This window comes from Diabrotica undecimpunctata, chromosome 7 (assembly GCF_040954645.1).
Source record: "Diabrotica undecimpunctata isolate CICGRU chromosome 7, icDiaUnde3, whole genome shotgun sequence".
In the NCBI taxonomy this organism is placed as follows: Eukaryota; Metazoa; Arthropoda; class Insecta; order Coleoptera; family Chrysomelidae; genus Diabrotica; species Diabrotica undecimpunctata.
Genome location: NC_092809.1, coordinates 138,208,135 through 138,231,120, shown reverse-complemented (window position 1 = coordinate 138,231,120; position 22,986 = coordinate 138,208,135). Strand labels below are relative to the sequence as shown.

Genomic DNA, 22,986 nt, shown 5'->3' with positions numbered 1-22,986 from the left:
AAACTTTTGCAATACAAACGATCGAACGTCACAGACAATACCTCCACGAATACGATGTTAAGTGAAATTTGTAGCTGAAGCTGTGTAGTTTCAAAAAGCATTATTATGCAATCAAAATGAAGCAGTTTTAAACGTTTTAGATCGTTTGTAACGTGAAAGTTTAAATTCAGCGTTTTTTTAGACATATTTCAAATGCCAAATATTTTCATATTTGAACTTTGATCAGATAAAAGGCATATATCGAGCACAGTTTAATTAAATCTTGCCCAAGTACTTTCGATCCCTAGATCATCTTCAGGGGCATCTGAAATAAGCCAAGAAACGTTTTTTTATAACCAAAGAAATTGATTAACTTCGATAAAAACTCGAAGTTTATGGTTGAAAAAAGGTTTTTATGTGATTAACGTTTATAGACTTACTTCGTCAATTGTGGCCTATCCGGCAAGAACAAGATGTCATAAACATATAAATGTACATTACACTACAATACAAATGGACAAACAAACACTTTAAAATAATTTAAGGAAGGCTACATTACTTGAAGAAGCCGGAGACAGAATGGCTCCTGATCTAACGGAAATGTTGGGGTGACATGTGACAAATGACAACTTGGATGAGCAGTCACAATCATAGATATGTGATCTGCACCTTTTACAATTCTATGAAACTAAGTATTGACCAAAAGTCCAACTGACACTACTATAGGAGGTCACTGATGAAATATAAAATTATATAGAATATTTTTTAAGTAGATTGAATAATCCAGATCTCACACTCAAACATGTCTGTAGTAATTAAGGTGTTAGTTTGAGAGCAACTGAAATAGACGAAAAGTAAGAATGCAAGAAGCGGACTAAACAATATATTAGACAGTGGGTGGTTGAGTACAATAAAATGGTCTACCAAGCACTATCTGTAATGTAGAAAGGAAGAGATCTGACTCTGTAATTAAAATACTAATAATTGAAAATCAAAATGGAAAGCAAAGTATATAAATGGGGTGTAATCCAAGTAGTTCAGTTGAACCCACAGTCAATGGTATAACTATAAAATTACTATGGATGTGCTCAGTGCAGGAAGTCTAAACAGTCGAGCTGGGTCCCCTACGAGGTGAATTTATTTATTTTCATATTTGTTGTCAAAACTAAAAATTGAAATTTTATGTTATAGGTTTTGAAGATTAGGCTCTAACAATGGAAATTCCCTTACGACAGGTCAATCAACGTGATAAATTTTATCGATTTCATGAGAATCGTAAGAAATGGCAAAAATCGCGAAGCGTTTATTTATTTAATACCTTTACAAAAATTGCATACTAAAGCGGCACTCTTCACCTTTAAAACTCGTTTTAACTTTTGTTAACAAAATCGCTGATTGCTTCAAGCGTTTTTTCTAAGAGAACGGTTCAGTTTACACAAAAAGTTGTAACGGATATAATTATTTAAAATTATCTCAGCTACATTTTTTATTTGAAATATTTTTTTCAACGGTATACAGATTCTTAATAAATCGATTTTTTCCATTTCTCCCCCTCTATGAGGAGGCGTTTTAGGAGGAAGCCGGGGTTAAAAGTAATAATCTTTTGTGCATCTTTTTTGAGGTCCCAAAATTATTATTTTTAGCAAAATTCAGCTTGTTTGTATGATTTTTAGAGGTTCAGTGGCAGTTTCGTCTCTGATGATTGGAGTATTACCAATATGTATATCATATCACTAGGTAGTTTACAGAAACTGTCTCTAGCTTTAAACCTTTGTTGCCCAACGGTACTTCAAAGTTCCATAGAGTTAGAATGCTTGTATATTGCATATTTTTAATTGCTTTAGCTTCTGTGTACACTGTAGTCCTATACATTATCTCCCTATTAGAAGTCGTACATGTGCAATAGTAAGTTAGTGCCAACTTTGATCGATTTTTTGACTTTTCACGGAAAACGAAAAGCACAAATTGTATATCTATGATATAAAACTGATAATTATAGTGACACTAATTTAGATGTACCATTTTCAAATATATTTAACAATAAATTTAAAAGAAATAATGATGATAAAGTTATTATTTCATAAGACACTACACACTATCTTCAGACATTCCAGGTGTACTAGTCAATATTGCTTCTATATCATAAAGCCTATTACGATTCGTTATCTCCAAAAACGTTAGAAAATGAATTTACAAGAAATAATTAAGAGAGAAAAGATATTCAGTCATTACAAGAGAACCAATCAACATCGCTCCTTTATCGGTAAAGGCAATCTTCTCCTTCTTCTTAGGGTGTCTGTCCGTTCCGAACGTTGACGATCATTCTGGCTATGATAACTTTGTTGGTTGCTATACGGAATAGCTGTGTTGAGGTCTTTCTATACCATGCTCCCAGGTTAGCAAGCCAGGATATTCGTATTCGTCCTGGGGCCCTTTTTCCTTCAATTTTACCTTGCAGAACGCATTGAAGTAGCTTGTATCTGCCTTGATTTCTCATTATATGTCCCAAGTACTGCAGCTTACGGCTCTTCACGATGATGACCAAATCCGCACTTTGTCTGTCCATGGTATCTTCAGAATCCTTCTGTATGACCATAGCTCAAAATAAGGCAATCGCTTTAAGATAATCATTTGAGTGAGTTGTAAACCTAGCTCAATAATCTAATGTCAGATGTCTTCACAGCGAGTCGGAAGCTGCGGCCGTCATAAATTGAAATGGTGGAGGCAGCTGATAATGGAATTGAAGAGCAACGAGCTCCTAATTGGAAAATGCAATGTTGAAACCCAAATTCCTGATTATTTAGGGCGGAAAGGTGTGATTGAGGAATTATTTGATGGCTCTGAAAAATCAACCAGTTCTTGAGTTCACTATTATCAATATCAACTGCCAAAGTAGTTCGTTTGCTATCCAGAGGAACATAGAAATAGATCTTACAGCAAAAGAGTTATTTACCTACATTAGTATCAATCTTCATGGTCTAACTATCCTTAACTGCCAAAAACTGGATACATGAGTGGAATGAAAACCACGATTTGGGTGTTCTAGATACTAATTCAATGGCACGTAATCGTTTACCGAAAACTTTGACAAATATTTATTGCAATAAGAAATAACAACAACAAATAACGGAGATAGACTATTCAAATTACGCCCTATTATGGCCAAACTAAATCAGAACTTTCACACTTTCTACAAGACAACAGGAAGGGTCGCTTTTGATAAAAACATGATACTTTTCAAGGGAAGATCGACCCTGGAATAGTATAATTTCCAAAAACCTATAATTACAAGATATAAAGTGATCTAAAGGGTTATATTTTAAAGGTTAACGTTTATCAATTCAAAATGAGCAACTCGAAAATGAATTTAGATACCATGGATTCGAAAAACGAACGATACGATCTACCAGCAGGCCATGTTATATGAAAAGAGAAAGTATAAACTGGATTTAGGCCGCCCAAACTGGAAAAGAGTGGCTACTTTTCAAGAAGTATAATGTTCAACACTGAACCCAGCAAACTGGATGATGATAAATGACTTCAAAACAGAAGACACCTCTGTCTTAATTAATTAGCTTTAACTTGAAACAAAAATGTTCACTTAAATAACGTATGATTTTAATTTCAGGGACAACGTTAAAGAATTTTTTGAAGTGTTGAAAGAAGGTAAGGTCCCAGTACTACTTTTATCAGGAGGACTTGGTGACTGTCTGGAGCCTTCTTTACGGGCTTCGGGAATTACTGGTTCAAATGTAGAGGTAAAGTTATAATATAAAAATTCAATATTTATATACATATTTAAATAAGTACTTTTTTTCTGAGCATCTTTCTTTCCCAGATCTCTACTTTCTTTTCTTTCGGTTGGTTTATAATCCACGTTTCACTGGCATACATCACTGTGGGGCTGATTACTGTCTCGTAGACTCGGAGTTTAGCTATTCTTGACACATTTTTTGCTTTCAGTAATAAATTTGGTGACCCTATCGCTCTGCTTCCCTTCATCGTATCTTTTCGCTTCTTCCTCAAATTTATTTTTAAACTTGTTTTAAAAAGAAAACTTTTTCTAAATGTTTTTTTGTTCTCGCTAGTATCACCACATCATCCGCGTACGTTATGCACTGTTCCCTGCTATTGAAAATGGTCCTGTTTGTGCCCATATTTGATCTTCTTACGATTTGATCTAATACTTGAATAAATTCGTTGATAGCGGATCCCCTTGTTTTAAACCTCTAGTCACTGTAAACTGTCTTAAAAAGCTTTCTTTCATTGTTACCCTATTTATCGTGTTCCTAAGCGTCATTCTCAGTAGCCTTATAAGCTTTTCTGGTATTTCTAATGTTCTCACGGCCTCATATAGCACCGTTCGATTTACGGTTTTATATGCTTGTTTAAAATCGATAAATAGCATATGTAATCCTAAGTTTTGTTCGTAACTATTATTTTGTATAAATTTTAACATACTCATTTGATCAGTAGTTGTTCTTCCTGGTCTAAAACCTCCCTGGTATGCTCCTGGTATCACTTCGTTGTCATATTTTATTAATCTTTTCCTAATAATGTTTGCACGTATTTTATTTCCCTATATATATATATATATATATATATATATATATATATATATATATATATATATATATATATATATATCTATATATATATATATATTAAATCGAGGGTCCTACAGCCTCTGCCGCTTCTCGCATTTCGACCGCCATCGTTTTCTATCCTGTCTTTCAATCTTTCGCCTTCCTTAAAAATTTCAGCTGGGATACACCTTCCTCCTGCACTTTTGTTATTTTTTAGGGCTCTTTATTTCTTTGACTTCATTCAAAGTTGGTTCCCCGCACGTTCCTTCTTCATCTTCTTGCCAATTCTCATTTGTCTCAAGATTCTGTTGGTGTGTAATAGAGCTTCGAAATATTCCGCCAATCTGTTTAATTTTTCTGTTGTTTCACCTAGAATTAAGCCTTCTTTGTTTCTGCAATACTATCGATTATTCTTTGTAGTGTCTGGATTTTTTACCTTCTTGTTAGAAATTCTTTACCTCTTTGTTTATGTAGGCTTCTTCTATATTTTCCAATTGCTTTTCTAGCTGTTCTCTTTTCTTTTTTCTGCAAATTCTTTTCACTTCCCTTCTTCTTGCCACATAGTTTTCGATCGCATTTTGGGTATTTTCTTTATCTCTTTGTAGTTTTGCCCTGTTTCTTCTTGCCAAAGCATTCCTATATTCTTCATCAAACAAGTCTTGCCGTCTTTTTATATACTCTCTTCCTATACACTTTTCCGCTGCTTCCGACATGGCTGTCTGTATGGTCGGCCACTTTTCTTCTATATCCTGTTTAACTCGATTTTCTAGTTTGCTCTAAAACCTAAAATACAATATACAATCATCAAATATTAAATTTTTTCAGGCATATTCGCGGTTTGTCAAAAAATATGAATTGGGGATATTGTTAACTCTTACATAAAATTTATATTTTTTGACAAACGGCGTATATATTCAAAAAAAAATTAATATCTGATGATTGTATTCTAGATATTACATTATTTAAAACTTTTTATAAAGAATAACTTTTTTCATAAAATTAAAAACATATATATATATATATATATATATATATATATATATATATATATATATATATATATATAATAAAAACATTTTCCGACCAGCAACCCAAAATAGAGAAAATAAAAGAGATTAAGTGATACCTTCATACAGCATCTTGGCTATTCATTATGATGATTTTAAGCAAATTTCAGTTTCCACTAAGTTGAAATTGCTTCCAAACATAAACTGTCCACTTATCAGACTACCAGAATCTTGGCATTTTATCTTTCTTGGCTAGCATACGATAAAAAAATCTTTTTTACTCTAAAAGGCGTACGTTGCTAACCAAATAACGTCAAAATCATCATACGATTCTAATCAATTTTTTTCCAGTTGTGGTTTAACCTCAGTCTTCGTATAGTGACCATTTTAATCGTTTTTTCTGCAAGAAATTCCTATAGTATACGTTATATTTTCTTGGATGACGAAAAGAATGAAGTTGTATTACGTCATTACTTGCGTTAAGTTATTTTCGTTACATATAAATATTAATCTAGAATATTTGTCATTTTGTCTATTTTTAGTAAATACCGTTAGCAAATATATCAAAAAGCATCGGAAATACAAAGAAAAATATTAGAAATTATTAAGAGACATTAAAAAATAAAGAAAAATATCAAGAATATTTTTAAAAACTTGAAGAAACTATAGAATAGAACTATTATAATAGTTATTATAATAGTTAGAAAAATAGAATTTCGTTCTTTTTGTTTTCTTTTAAGTTCCTTATATCATAGTTTGTATTCTTACATCACTTTTCCTTTTCAATGTTTGAGATTATTATTTTATTATTTATTTTATTATTTTATTACTTATTACTTATTTTATTTTCCACCAGGTAGTGGTCCGAATCTATATTGGCCTCTCGTCTTCTACATACATTTATTACATCTGATTGATGTCTGAAATCAATAATAACGTCATCTATCATGTTCATTACAACCCCATCCGAGGATCTCCGTGTTTCCTTATAAATGCTTTTACACGGAAAGCATGTAATGCTAAAAAATAAAGCTTTTTCTATTTTTACGTTGAGATCACCGTATCTTATTTTGATGTCGTTCTTTGGGCATGTAAGGTACGGTATGTAGCTTCTAATTCATCGTTAAATGGTTCCGTGAATTAATCATCCGTTTCTTTAGTAGGACATGCACATTTAAAAGGATACACATTCATGGATTTATCACCGTAAGGTCTTATCAGATATTTGTTGTGTTTTATTTATTATGAAGCCGTTGCGTAGAGCGTAACTTTTAGTATCACAACTGTTGAATATTACGTGATTTCTTTTTTCTGTATTGCTAGTACCAGTCCGTCTAATTTTATTTAATTGTAGAGCTATTATATCTATTCTATTCTTGTCTAGTTTTCTTGAGTAAACCTTGTCGCTTGATCAGTTTGGTCTCTCCCTTTTGAATTCTCGTAACAACTGATTTTTAAAGAATAGTGTTGTTAGACTGACACCCAACCTCCAACCTAAGTATTAGGGATACTTCTGTTGGGGTTGGTATATCTTAGCCAAGTAGGTCCAGATTTGGGGTACTGAAAACTCGCCCTCGCCCATCCTATTCTCGGTAGAACTTGTTAGTGTTATCAATGTATGTTGGTTAGGGCACTTCTTGGTATCTAACGATAGTAGCTACTTGGCATGGCTCCTGTCACTAAGACCCATCCCCTATTCTTCTTCTCCTCTTTTCTTATCCCAGCTTTGAACCTGCAATGGCGAATTTGTACACTGATAAAGGCTTTTAACGACTAATTCATTTGGATTTAGGTCCAGTAATAACTGTTCCTATCCTTTAACCCTTATAGGTCGTAGTTGTGCTCTTAATTTTATCTGTATCATACGCTTGTCCGTTTAATTTGGTAATCTCTTTCCATTGTGATTGGTACATTCGCCATATTTGTTTTTGAATTGCATAAAAATCCCTTTCCACCGCTTTAAAAAGCTACCCTGATACTTTTTATTAACTATTAACCTTAGAATCATTATTATCTATTAAAGCTATCATTAATTATACATATATTATTTTTATAATGTAGTTTGAGTTTTCAATGAAATATGTCTTCTGATTTTCAGTTAGTTGCAAATTATATTAAAAGAGACAACGAGGGCAGGATACAGGATTATAAAGCACCCCCTATTCATACAGTCAATAAAAATGAATACATCAAAAATACGCAACATTATAAAAAACATACCAATAGACCGAACGTACTTCTTTTGGGAGACCATCTAGGAGATGCACAAATGGTAAATAGCTTGGAACACGTTGGGACTGTACTGAAAATTGGATTTTCTTATAATGAAGTAAGCACAAAGTTCTTTTCTTACTATTTTTAAAAATATTTAAATTTCTTATATTTATGATGCACGAACCTGCATCTTATTGCATTAAAATTTTCAATATATACAACGGCATGGTAAAGATTTCTGTGTTAAGCGAATATATGGCGCTAATGTATCAACAGAGGATTGAGCTCTGGTGGGACTCTTTCCATGTTATCGAGTCCTAGGTGATTTGATACGTCGGTCTATCTCCCAAAAGTTTTTTGCATGGTCTGCATGAGAGGAGCACAGCTTTCTGCATGGTCTACAGATGTTCATTTAGACTCAGCTTTTAAAGTTTTCTAGGAGGTCCTTTGGAATTACTACAGTAGACAAAAGAATAATAGGTATCGTCTGGGTACTTTCCATTCTCCATTGTCTCCTTATTTGTAATTCCAGATCTCTGTACTTGGCGATCTTTTCGTTGTATTTAACACGCAGATTATTGCTGTTAGGTATCGCCACATCGATTAGTGTTGTTTGTCACGTTAGTTTATTAATTAGTACGAGATCTGGTTTATAATGTGCTACTGTTTGGTCTTTAAGCACAGTGCAATCCCATTATAGCTTGTAGTGGTCATTCTCAATCATACTCTTAGCAACGTATTGATAATACGAGATATGGTTTGTTTGGAGAAGTCCCAGTTTGCAAGCTATCTCTTGATGAAGAATCTGCTCTACTGAGTCATACTGTTACTTATATTCAGTTGCAGTAAATGCCTGGTAGCCCTCGGTAAGATGGATGGTTTCTTGGGCTTGACATCTATATTGGCATTTGTCGTATTGGACCTGAGGGTCTTTGACGATATATTTGAGGTAATAATAATAGTTTTACGCTCGAATGTCCCCAAAAGTCTTCATCCTTTTGCGTTACTGTTCATGTTTCTGCCCCGTATGTGAGAAGCGGACTCAACAATGTTTTATATACTTATAATAATTTTACTTCTACTTTGGATTTGCTATGATATATTATGTCCATATCCTCAGTGTAGGCTAAGATTTTTATCGATCTATTGTAAATAGTACTGTCGTCTCTAATTCGTGTATCTTCTTCTTCTTCAGCCTTCATTCATCCATTGTTGGACATAGGCCTCCTCCAATTGTTTCCATGCTTTCCTATCTTTTGCAATTCTCATCCATTGCTTTCCAGCTACAGCTGTTCGTGTATCTACCAACTGCTTTTTTCAAGGCAATATTAAATAGGGGGCATGCCAGGGTATCCACTTGTGTGAGTCCATCCTTTATCTCAAAAGTTCTAAAATTCTCTTCCTGTATCCTAAAATTTGCTTTAAAATTAGACATTTTCATTCTCGTTAATCGTATTTCTGATATACCAAACTCAGGCATTGATTAGTATATTACTGTTCTCTTGACACCGTCGCACGCAGCCTTAAAATCGATGAAAATGTCATAAGTTGCAATGTTAAATTCCTAGGATTTCTTGAGGCTCCGTCTTATTATATGAATCTGGTCAAATGTTGATTTTTTTCTGGGATGAATCCAGCCTGGTATTTACCTGCTATTACTACTGTGTAAAATGGTGGCCTTTAATAAAAAATATTTGCCAATATTTTGTAAGCAGTTCTTAACAGAGTTATACCTCTGAGGTTGTCACATTGGAGCTGATCCCTTTTTTATGTAAAGGGTATATCATACCTTGAGACCATTCACAGGGCATGATCTCATTTCTTTAGACAAGAAATAAAAGTTTATAAAGTGTCTGTAGCATAGCGTCATCACAATTTTTGTACAGCTCACTACAAATTTTATATGTTCCTGGTGATTTATTATTTTTAAGCTTTTTAATAGCTTGGGCAACCTCCTCAATGGTCTTTAGTTTGGTTTGAATAGATTCCAATCATTTCCATTGGCTGGGGTATTATCTGCTTCTTCGATATGATGACTATTAAATTTTTCGTCGAAAAATTGACCCCATTTATGCAAGATTGAGGCCGTATCATTCAGGATATTTTCCTCTGCATCCTTACTGCTCCCTAATCTTAGCTTAAACTCTTTGCTCATCTTGTTTAGATTTCTGTAGAACTTTCGAGTTTTGAAATCGGAAGAATGTCTTACATCTATCAGAATGTAATATATCTCGTTAACCGTGTTTGTTTCATTGTCTGGAAATTTTTATGTTCCTTTTTAAATATGGGTACTTTCACTATTAAATATTTTACTGTTAATTTAGGTTAATTCTATTATATAGCAATATTTTGAAAACGTTTTGTAGAATACGCTTAGAAGTCTAATTGGGCAATAGTTTTTTTGGCGTATCATTTGTTTTCTCTGGTTTTCAAATGGAGATGGTTTTAGCCATTTTTGAGTTGATGGGATACATTTTCCATTTGACGGATACAAAAGAAAATTGTCTGGTAAATATATCGCTGTGCTTTAGAAATTTAGCATGAATTCGATTAAAATCAGTTGCATTTCCCGATGTTACTTCATCCAGGGCTTTCGTGATTTCTTCAAAAGTGAAGCGATTGGAATTTTGGTTTCGAGAGCACAAGTGGATTTTAGAGTATTGGGGTCTTTTTTAACTTTAGTTGTATGCAAGTGGTTTTGTAGAACTCTTGAGGTAAACGCTATGTGAGACGACACTTTAATCCTTGCAGGAGTTAGTAAATTACTTGTCCCATAGTTAGTGACTAGTAAAGTAAACCACATAAGAATGAAGGATTTGATAAGATTTTTAGTAACCTCTTATTATGTGAATCAAGTTCTTAACTACTTTAAATAATTAAATAAGTTCTTGTTCGACTATTAATATTGACCTTGTTTCAGGCTGAAGTAGTGCTGCCAACCTGGTTAAATACATTTGATATAGTTCTCAAAGATGATCAGTCGATGAATGTTCCAAAAGCTATAATTCAATTACTAGACAAAGAATAATTTACTCATAAGAATTTACATTCTGTAAGACAAGGCGGTCGTTGTATAATGTGTATATTAAAATTTGTATATTTCATTAAAGGAATAGACTTTTACTCCCTAAGTTAGAAAAAATTCAAAAATTTATATTATCAATATATATAACAAAGGATAATTTTCAATAAATTAAATTAATAGACAAAAGAGCCGCCACAAATATTATAGATGTAAAAAGCCGAAGAGAAGCATATTGTGGATCTGATCACTTATTAGTATAGATAAAATATACATATATACATATACACTGAGAATTCAGAAAGTGAAGACATTGGAAAGAATTAAAGATAAAGGTATTAAACGCAGTAACAAAAACCGTAGGCAAAAGAGAAGAGCATATTGCTACATAAAAATGAAAACGGTTCATAGAAGAAAGAAACGAAGCACACAGGAATTATTTGCAACGGAAAACTAGAGAAAGAAAACCAACTTTCAAGGAAGCACGGCGTAAGGAGAATAAAATATTTAGGAAAAGAAATGACAAAAAATGAAACAGAACCCTTAAAATAACGATCTAAGAGAAGCAAATAAATATATTTGAAAACTAAGAAAAGGATGCAAACAAGTTTTTGTAGAAGTACAGAAGTAAACACAGATTGAAAAAAAAACATTTCCAAGGTCTGCTAGGAACACTACAAAATGACTATTCTCTGGATTTGCAACAGAACGAGGGGGGTGAAGAAATAATAGACTCTTAAAGTAATAAGCAATAAATACAGACTAGCAATGCAGTGCATAAACTTATAACTTATATTGTTATATTTAATATCAATTCTTGTATGCACATCGATTATATTCGAGCAGAAACCATTAAAAAAGAAGAAAAATTGACACAAATATTGGACCATTTAAAAATTTCACGCAGTAAGCTATAACAGTGAATTTTAGAAAATGACATTAACGAATTCATTTTTGAAGATAAAACGGACGCATTTTGGGAAGCCGAAGAAATGGAATCAGGAATGTTTCCCTGTTTTCTCAAAACATTAATTTTTATTGAACAGCAAGCATAACAAATTTAAATAGATCTGTTTCTTGTATATACTGTGCTGTACAAAGGAGAGGCCTAACCGTAGCAAAAATGAGATCAGCATAGGTTTATAGGGTTTGTGCATGTTCAGCGTCGAGACGTTAATCACCCAATACAAATAATTGCTAATTTTCTAGTTCCTGGGAGTAGTAGAGAAGACATGGGTGGAGACTCACAGGCAGGACATATCGATAAAGGGGATTGATATTGGTTTGACCCAAAATAGAAACTTAATTAGGGATTATATCGCATAGGGATAAAGTCAAAGAGAATGATGATGATTAGAGCGTTTAAAAACTTCACGGAACAAATTAATTCACAGTGAATTTTAGAAAATGACATTTAATAATTCATTATGGAAGATATAAATAACGCATTGTGGGTAGCAGAAATTTATGACGATGATAAATGACGTAGAAGGATACGTATTGAATAATTAACCCATTTCTTATCAATAAGATTTTCTTTTTATTGAAATACGTTGCTTTGAGCGTTGATATGTTGAAATTGAATATATGAAGCAGTTAGTCTAAGGGCCAGCTAGGTCACTGTGGCCTTTTCAATTCTAATGGGCCCATCCAAGTTTTTTTATGTATTTTTTGTTGCTGATTACGAATTTCGAGAGTGGATTTCGATCCAAGTGGTCAAAAAATTGTTATAAACGATTTAATTGTTTATAAGCCTCTAACTCATAAACTAGAAAAGTTAGAAACATTATGTTTTTTTTTCATAAAAAAATTTATTTTATAAAAAAACAAAGAAGACGACATTAACTTTAATCCAATAATAAGAACTCGATATATTGAAAATTAGTGCAAAATGGTTGCATAATAAGTATTTTTCGAAGCTTTTTCGATCGTAACTCGGATTCTACGCATGTAAATGAGCTGTATAAGTCTCATTTTAAAGCTTAGGCTCTGATTTTAAAATTTGTTTAATAATTTTATCTTTATTTGTATTAAAGTTTGAAGTTAGAAAGAAAAGTTGTTTATAAGGGTTTTAAGCAAATTTGAGCAATAAACATTTATACTCGAATTAACAGTAATGATAGAAGAACTCAAATAAAACATTTTGAGCTTGGAAAATCTTTGTAGGTTTATTTTTGGTTAGGATATTGATATTTTAACAGCGTGCTCTGAGGCGCAAGATCGGCTCGCAGGAAAAGTTACGCACGCAAACCACTGGATACAATTTTACTGAATAATATATGGACCATATAGAACAATTTGGTGTTAGAGGAAAATTTTTACTTTGGATGCCGGGGTTAGACTTTTTTTGACCAATTTTACCATACTACTACTCTGAATACGTTTTTAGAGAGACCTTGGACGAATCAGAAGCTTCATACTCTTAATTAAGGGTTAAAAGAGGATGACATACTTTGTCTGATTCATCTATCTTACTACCTACACCTTCCAGTTATCTTATAATTTTGTCAAAATTCATAAAATGGCTTCCAGTTATTGATCTCTTTTACACTTCAAAGTCAATAGCTTCTTTTTTAATATAAGCTTGGTAAATATACTTTTTCTTTCGAATACGCCTTCATAATTTCTTTGGCGGTTTATCTGTCACACGTTGAACTATAAGGGATTTTGCCTTTGAATCGTCATCTGTAAAATGTTCTCTCTGTGTTGGGTCTAAACGTTCAGTCAATGGTAATACTTTCTTTTCATTTAATAGGATCTTGACACGAAACTTCCAACTATTCAAATTCTCTCCTGTGAGAATAGGAAATTGTTGGCTCGTAAACATCTTCCAAGTTAATCACGTTTTCTTGATTTATACTTTACTTATTTGTCAAGGAGTCTGCTGGGCCCATAACTTTTTCAATATTTAGTTTATAAATGACAAAATAAGTAGGTATATTATTAATGGATTATTTCTTTATTATTTAGAACAACATATGACAACCATCTTGCTTACAATTATTATATTCGTTGACTTTGACGTAAGTCATAAGTACACTGTAGCCAACCTACAGTATTGTATCGACCTATACTTGACAATTTATACAGTATACAACTAACGTAATTATTCTCCAGAGCCTCAGAAAAGACAAAGAATGTACTTCGAAATACTTTTATAGTTGATTGCCAATCTTAGAAAATGGACTGGTTTAACTTCAACTGATCTATTTCGAGTTGCTGCGAATAGAATAAGATGGGTCTCAATGTGGTCGCCAACATCACTAAAAGATAGGCACCTTTAGAAGAAGAAGATCAAAGTTTAGCTAGAAGCTCTGATGACACGCAGTGTCTGTCTCACTGGAGCATCCCCTTCTTAAATATAACTGTTCAATTGAAAAAAGTTCAATTAAATTTTACACGATCCTTTGACATCAACAATTATAACTGAGCCATCTAAAAAAATCTTAATTAAATAGGTAGTGGATTTTACATTGAAATGCCGATGCGAATTTGAAAATCAAAAATATTCATGCGTGACAGAAAATTAAAAAATAAACAAAGTTTGATGAAGAAAACAAATAAAGTTTGATGCCAGAACAGGCGACAAATGAATAAACCCTGGAATGAAAAAGAAAAAATAAATCATTCGATAATTTTTATGAATACTTAATTTGTAATAATAAACTCTTTCAATGATAAATATGCACAGAAAAAATCATCACAAAGAGTATGGGAATGTTACAGAACACAAATGCTATACAAACCTATACAGAAAGTTTGTAATTACAGTTAATGTTTTAAAAAATTAAAACATACATTTACAACCAAATTATTCAATTATATATCACTCTTTATTTTACTAGGTAATATTGTTGACGCTTTATTACATTGTATTACGTTGATTGCATTCTTACGCAGTCATCAACGTCAAGTTCATCAAATAAATCTTTATAACATTGTTGTTTTGTGTTTTTTATACATTACTATCATTGATAATTATTCAGAATAATTATTGTGTATGTAAAATGAAACTAATCACAGTTTTTTATTTTATTATAGTTCAAATAAATGTAGTAATTACGGTTTTCATTTAAATTTGAACGATTCTTGGTAACGTCGAAAGTTTGAATTTATTTGTTAATGTTTAAAGTGCGGTATGCTAGAAAATAAACAGTATACAAAATAAACATTGTATTTAAGACTGATTTTTATCGATGACAGATTCCAAACGTGCACCATTACAAACAAGCGTGACAACGATTTTGAAGATTGTAAGCTGTTGTTATCTTTTTCCGTATTTCTCCAATATTTAAGGATATTCTGCCTTAAATACGAACGTCAGTATACCCATAGAGTGAGTGAAAAATAATCGTTCATTTAAAATGGAAAAGAATATGTACGGGTAGACTGGTTTTGTTCATTTACGAACCGTCATCCAGAACTCAGCTTGCGTAAACTACAAACAACAAGTTTGAGTAGAGTTGGTGCATTTAATAGTAAAGAACTTAATATATTTTACACAAGATTATAAATGCTATGTGACCTTTCAAAATTTGAATTTGATCAAATTTTCAATGGCGATGAGATATAAGTAATGCGCATGTTTTCATGCACGCATGTATAATTGCTTTTTAGGTGCAAAATTGCTCCTGCAAAAGGCCAAAAATAAACTGTTTCACTTACCAGCAGTGAATGAGAACAAACAACAGCGATGTAACCGCACACTTAACATCGTCTTCAGCCTGACATTCATCAATATTCTCTTTGCCTTTATCCCTATGCGGTGACGGCTTCTCTAATTACATTTCTCCATAAGTTTGTAACTTGGGTCATACAAATATCAATCTCCCTTACCTATATATCCTTCTTAAGCATCTCTTCCAGATCCTAGTTGGTCTTCCTCTCCTACTCCTTTCACAAACTTGCAACTTGCCAGCCATTTTTTTTATTGGATGATTCCCGTGTTGAACATATCCTAACCAACTTAACTCTCTCTCATTTTGGAATCAATTGGAGCCACCCAAAACTTCCCCTAATACACTTATTCCTCATTTTATCCTTTTTTGTCACTCCACTAATACATCTAAACATTCTCATTTATGTAACATGCATTATTCGTTCACTTTCTTTTTAACTGCCCACCACCCAACTGCATACGTCATAGCTGACATTATGGCAGTTTTATAGAATATTCCTATCAGCTTCATTAAAATATGTCTTTCGTACAATACTCCATTTCATCCATCCCTCCCTAACTCTACTACATGCGCCTTCATCTATTTCCCCATTACACCGATCCTGTAGTTTCCTTGTTATCTGATCCAACAATTATAATTTTTTTGCCTTTATCCCTATGCGAGGCCGGCTTCTCTAATTACATTTCTCCATGAGTTTCTATCTTAGGCCATACCAATATCAATCACCTTTACTGACATGTCTTGTCCAAAAGTTTCTTCTCAGGTCTTCTTTGGTCTTTCTCTCCTACTAAACCCAGGAAATTGCAAATCAGCAATTCTGCGTGTTAGGTAATTAAAGTTTCGAAGTTGAACATGCCCGAAGCATCTTAACCTATGTTCTTTCATTTTGACATCAAGGGGTACCACCCCTAGACTTCCCCTAATATACCTATTGTTAATTTTCTCTTTTTTCACTCCATGCATCCATCTAACCATTCTAATTTCCACCACATGTATTCATTATCCAGAAGGAAAATGAAATTCCTGTAGTTGGCTGTATATCATGAATTAAAACTTTTTATTAAAAATCCTTTATAAAAGGTATATAATTAAAATATTGTATCGGGCTATATCACAGAACGTTTTCGAACTAAAGATTCCATCATCATTGTAAAATTTTCAGGTATACATGAGTCAAACCACAAAATACCTGTGCAAAAACCCTTAAATATTTACAAAATTTGTTTTATTTTACATTATTGTTAAAAATACGTTGTGGTGTTAAAGTATTTATCAGATATCCTGCATGGCAAAATAAGACTTCAAATAGGGGTTGTTGTTCACCCTCAGACCTTGTTTGAATGAGTTCTAGATAGCAACTAAGTTGCTACAAGTTCTGAGGGTCAGCAACAACCCCTATTGGAAGCCTTACATTGCCATCCAGGATATCTGTTAAATCCCTTAAGATCACAACGTATTTATAAGAATAATGTAAAACAAAACAAATTTTGTAAATTTTTAAGGGTTTTTACCCAGGTATTTAGTGGCTTGACTAATGTATACCTGGTAATTTTACACTGATAATGGACTCTTTAGTCCGAAAAAGTTCTGTAATATAGCACGATAGAATATTTTAATTATATACCTTTTATAAAGAATTTTTTAATAAAAATCTATTTATTGTTTCTCTTTCTTTTTAACTGCCCAACATTCGGTTCCGTACATAATTGCTGGTCTTATGGCAATTTATACATAATTTGCTTTCAGTTTCATTGGAATGTTTCTGTCACACAACAAACCACTTGCTTTCTTCCACTTCGTCCATCCCACCCTAATTCTGCAGCATGCATCTCCATCAATTTGTTTGCATCTCCATCTCCATCAATATCTTTTCATAATAATATTCATTATTATTTTATTTGTAGTAACTTCGTCTCCGAATGAACATTCTAAATACTCTATTTTTGTCATTATAAGTTTTAAATCTTCTTTCTGAAGGCCTTGTCTCCACTGTTCCACTTTTTTTTTCAATCCCCTTTCAGTAGTGGTACCGAGAACTTTTGCAATCCTACTCTAATCCAATGAAATTCTCTGGCCTTTCTCTGGGCTTTGTTTGCTTCCTGGACATTTTATCTCAGGAATTCACTATAATTTTTGTTACATTGGAGAAGGTCCTTTCATTATTATAGCTTGAAAAGTTTTTGAAACATTTGATGCCTAAATACTTTTTCTATCAACATAATGTGCTGTTGCAACTGCAACTGCAAGTGCAACCAAGGTGGAGTATTAACACTTACATTTACTGTACAGGCCAGGATCCCAAACAGATTGCTCTATAAGCCAATGTAGCGTTATATGGACTTAATATACGTTCCGAGACTGTAATTATTATAAAAAGGCGGTAAGCAACATCGCTTGTCCCATTTTAACAACTTAGTAAACCACGTCACGTGGCTTACCGATTCTTGCTTGCGCTTTACTCATCGTAACAAGTTCTGTTGTTATTTTTTATATCTAACATTGGAGGAATATTCAAGTTCTACAGACCAACCTTAAAAAGAAATGTAAGAGAAGTTTAACAACCAGAACAGAATAAAAGATATGTTAATTACGAAGGAAAAAGAGTTGCAGAGAAGAAAATCGGATTAGCATGCAAGTTAGTTTTTTTATATTAGTTTAACTTCTTATCTCATCTGATTTAACCCTAATGAATAAATAAGAACTAAGCACCGAAAAAAATTTAAAAGAACATAGAAGTACGACTAAGCGAAACACAGTTTGGTTTCAGAAACAACCTTGGAACTAGAGAAGCATTATTTAGTTTGCAGGTCCTGGTTCAAAGATGTAAGAATATAGAACAACCAGTATATATGTGTTTTATCGACTTCGAAAAAGCCTTTGACCGGGTCAGCCACGACTAACTGATAGGTGTATTGAAACAGGTGGGAATTGATAACCAAGACTTCCGTATTATCAAAAATTTGTATTTGCATCATGTGCAAATGTGCGTCATGTGCAAACATACGAATTCGTCAGAATACGAAGCAAGCAGTGGAAATACGACGTATAGTAAGGCAAGGGTTATTTTCAAAGAAGCCTTAGATGAAGATGCTGGTATTAAAATCAACGGGATTAATATCAATAATCTCAGATACGCAGACGACACGGTACTGATTGTATCCAATGAAAAAGAGTTCCAAATACTTTAAAACAGGGTGAATGAATTATGTGTTGAATGTGGGCTAAAGCTCAATACTTTTAAGATAAAACTTATGGATATCAGCAAAACAGAGTTATAGTGAACATCAGAGCGTATGTAATAGAGTTAGAAAGAATCCACAATATCAACTATTTGATATTAAAGTGATATTATAAATTAAAGAAAATTCTCATTAATAGAGATTTTACATATTACTTTAAACCTTAAAATCAGATTAATATGCTGCTACAAATTCTCCACATTGCTTTATGGCATGTAGAGCTGGACCCTTACAGCATCACTAATAAAAAAACATGACGCCTTTGAGATGTCGATTTACCGACGAATATTGCCGATAAGTTGGTGTGATCAACAAATGAAATAGTTTTAGACCGAATAAAAAAGAGCACAGAAGTAACAAAAACAATAAAAATGCCCACATCTGTCCACCACTACTTGTTACTCCTTTATACATGTCTCCTACAATCTTCACTTACTCACCAGAAACTCCTTTCTAATAGAGATCCCTCCACAGAAGCGTTCAAACCTTTTTAGTATGTACCTATATAAAGTATATAAAAAACAGAAATATTAGAAAATATGTACAAAAAGTATTGCCAAAATTGTTAAAAATGCCTTTAACAGAATTGCATCTATTGAGAAATAGGAATTCCTCTAAATGACAGCACCACCTTGTTTACTTTGCATGTCGCAGACGACCAGGTAGTCATCGTACCAAACTACGATTATTATCTACTGATCTACAGGCCAGATAAGTTAATAGAGGAGTATAATAAATAAGGATTGGTCGTAAATGTAACTAAAACAGAAACTATATATTAGAGGGTAACCGTAGAATATTATTTTGAGAATTGGATAGCAAACAAAAACACTGCGAAGAATATAAGTATTTGGGTTTAAAAATAACTGAAAACAAAGCAATAGCGTTAACGAATGGTATTATTTGGAACCAAAGCATCTTCAAAGTAAAACAACAATGAATATATAATATCATCGCAAGTATATTTACTTCCACGGTAACTTACGGAAGTGAAGCATGACAACCAAAAAGAGAACAAAAAAATGTTAATTACGAGAGAAATACCCGAAGAACAAACTGGATTTATAAAAGGTAGAGGTACTCGAGAAAACCTTCTCAACATAAGACAAATAATAAAAAAATCTAGGGAATTCAATATCCCACTATACTTTGTTCTGTAGATTATCGCAAAGCGTTCGACGGGGAGAAATGCAACACTTATGGCAGATACCAAAAGAAGTAGGCGTACCACAACACTTAATTTCGCCTATAACTGAACTATACGAACACACTACTGGAACAGTTAAAGTGCTTGACACACTCTCAAATAAATTCCATCCAGAACAAGGTGTCAAACAAGGATGTATACTGTCTCCACAATTATTTAATATATTTGATTCTTGATGAATTTTTGATTTATTCCAATTCCATATTGTCCAGCGATCTCTCATCTGTAGACACATATATGTTTCTTAATATTTTTCAATCCAAACGCCATAATAATAATTTTTGAGACGTATATCATAACAAGTTTTGTTTTTCGTGGTTAAAAAATCTGGATTAATGAATCAACACCATCAATTGCCACCCATTTATGAAAGCGGTCTCGAAAATACGCATTATGGTTGATGATTGCCAACCTGCCAAATAAAGACATGTTTTTGAGAAACTTTTTAAAATATTGACGCCACTCGCAGAAAATTTCGCCACTCACTTCTAAATTAGTTTTAATGTTATTTTGACCTTCTTTCTCCTGTGTATTCTTTTAGTTCTCTGAATATATTTTTAAACTGTTTGTTTTTCTGTAGTTGTTTTTCTATTCTTTCTATATGCTTCTAATACGAAAATAATTTGTGCGAAGTAATAGAAAAATTAAAAGGTTGTAAAAGGTTTTCTAGTGTTTTGGCAAAAAGATTTTGCACTTAAGAATTCCAAATAGAATAAATTACGTGATGTAAGCGATGAAAACGATGAAAAAATAAGATGATATATAAATATGTATAGTTGTAAATAATATATCTTTTACCGAGGTTTCTCTACTTTGTAAAAACAGCAACAAAGGGCAATGCAGCACTAAAATGATCAAATGTGAAGTGGATGGATGATTGTTTCTATGTAGCAGTTACTCTTTCTCAGTTTCACACGCTACTTTCATATTCAATAAATTCTATATATTTAACTAATAAAAAACCTTAATAAACTGTTCAAAGCATACACGTGCCTATTAAAATGCGTACTATACAATTTTAGTCATGATTTTTCAAGCTTACGGTCATCCGAGTCTATTCTCGACGTTACTTCGACCAATCCGTATTACAATTAAAAAAATCATCAGTACACGTCTTTTATACCCGACACAGGACAACTAATATGGGCAAAATATTAAAATCGTCCTAATTTACACAAAAATGTATAATCAATTTCAAACAGCTCTGTTTACGGGCAACATAATTGCCTTCCTACACAAACTATGCATATACATAACTTACTGTATATATAACAATAACAAACAGCTGAGCCGAGTGCGAATATGTAATCCAAAATGGTGGGGAAGAATTCGACATTCGCTTAACGAACCGTCAAACTAAATCAAACTACACACAACTCTTAGTAGTGCTACCGGACAGTTGCGGTCGTTTACGAGTCACGCTTTCTTATTATTGTAACTTAAAGTCGCGCGAAAACATGAATGAAGTGGACAAGCCATCGGTTAACAATTTTCCGACCGGGCGCACGAAGATAGAACCGGCGGTCAATCACCATGACCGGAAAAGTTTAGTGATCAGGAAGGAATCCCAAGTGTCGTTATCCAGTGTTTCGGATTATCTTTCCGATGAAAGCGAGGACTATGGAGTGCAGATCGAAAGAAAAACTTCACTTCAGGAGTTGGTTAAGAAAGTTGATGATAAGAGAACGGTAAGTTGTAAAAAAACTATATTGTATCTATTAATATTGTTAGGTAATTTACTTGCATAAAAAATATTCTTTCAAATTCCTATCTTTCAGGTCGATCAATAAATAATTCGATTATTTTATCTTCCTTACAAATTGCCTTATTTTAGTAAAAATGCACAAATTATTTCATTTGCTTATTCTTTCATTATTCTTAAATTATTTACATATCTATCGAGCTTTAGTCAGTTTATCTATCAGTTTTGGGCATATCCCCCCTTGTAGTTTATATTGCTGTTGTGATTTCTCTAGCGCGAGTATTTTCTTAAAACATTTCTTCTTCCCTTTTTTAAGTATTTCATATCATCTCTTATAATCCCGTGATCGCAAGTACATTATCTTCTTTTTCCATCTCCCATAATTTAGAGAAATGATATGACCTGAAAATTTTCAATTCAATTTACTGCTTGTCTAGTAACGTCTACCATTTCTGTGAGTTCCTTAATTTGTTCCTTTATTTTGATTTTACGTAGACCTTAAGCCTTAAGTTGTCTAGTTTATCCATATATTTAGATGTTGTCTCTTAAAACTGTATACCTATAGCCAATTCTATTATTTTATGACTTCATCTTGTACATTATCCTGTAATTATGGTAAGATCTGTATATTTATACCCAATTCGATTATTTCGTAATTACTTTTATCCACACAATCGGAATCTTTTTCGAAATAAAAAAGTTGTCTTGTTTATCTTAAGGTGTCTTCTTCTTTCGAAGGTTGCCGAAGTCTAATCATGACTATTTAAATCTTGCGTACTACTGATCTGAAAGATTAGATGAGCAGTTGAACCAATCTTGGAGGTTGCGAAGCTAAGATGTTACTTTCTCAACGCTACATTGTGCTATGATTTTTTTATCTATAATAGCTTGATACCACTGGTATGATACATCCATATATCAAAAGGTTGTATTGTTTCATAGCAAATTTAGTGTGGTTACCTGCTGCCATTCCATAATAGAGTAAAACTGGGAGAGATAATCGACCTTCTTTAAAAATCTTGTAGGAAAAAAATTTTAAAAATCTTTTTTTACAGAAATATATTTCCAAAGACTAAATTATCGCGAACATCGTAAGTACTGTATCAAAACTAAAGAACGTAACACATAAATCATATTTTGACAATCTCGCCAGATGTGTAGGGGTTAGTAGGCCATTTACGAGAAATATGGCTAGACAAAAAGATTTATTATTAACTAATGTAATTGACTCAACTATTCTGACAAATTATACTAATAGATTTTTTTCGCCAAAACTTCAATTTGAACAATTCCAGAGAAACCACATTTGGCAAAGCAGCATTTGATCTAGTCATCTTTTTAACGTTTCCTT

General features: G+C 32.8%; 2 protein-coding genes across 6 annotated transcripts in view; both read left to right on the top strand.

The window, feature by feature from the left end:
- The window catches only part of LOC140446992 (7-methylguanosine phosphate-specific 5'-nucleotidase-like), a 32,042-nt gene extending 21,147 nt beyond the window's left edge, over positions 1-10,895 (top strand). For all 3 annotated transcript variants that reach the window (XM_072539586.1, XM_072539587.1, XM_072539585.1), the window contains exons 5-7: positions 3,608-3,737; positions 7,671-7,901; positions 10,707-10,895. In XM_072539586.1, coding sequence (XP_072395687.1) covers positions 3,608-3,737; positions 7,671-7,901; positions 10,707-10,814 — 469 coding nt within the window. In that variant the 3' untranslated portion in view covers positions 10,815-10,895. The remainder of the gene's footprint in view (positions 1-3,607; positions 3,738-7,670; positions 7,902-10,706) is intronic.
- Positions 10,896-21,251: 10,356 nt separating this feature from the next.
- The window catches only part of LOC140445904 (uncharacterized), a 94,416-nt gene continuing 92,681 nt past the window's right edge, over positions 21,252-22,986 (top strand). Inside the window, exon 1 of one of the 3 annotated variants that reach the window (XM_072538328.1) lies at positions 21,252-21,621. In XM_072538328.1, coding sequence (XP_072394429.1) covers positions 21,391-21,621 — 231 coding nt within the window. In that variant the 5' untranslated portion in view covers positions 21,252-21,390. The remainder of the gene's footprint in view (positions 21,622-22,986) is intronic. The other 2 variants (XM_072538329.1, XM_072538327.1) reach the window with 2 other exon arrangements.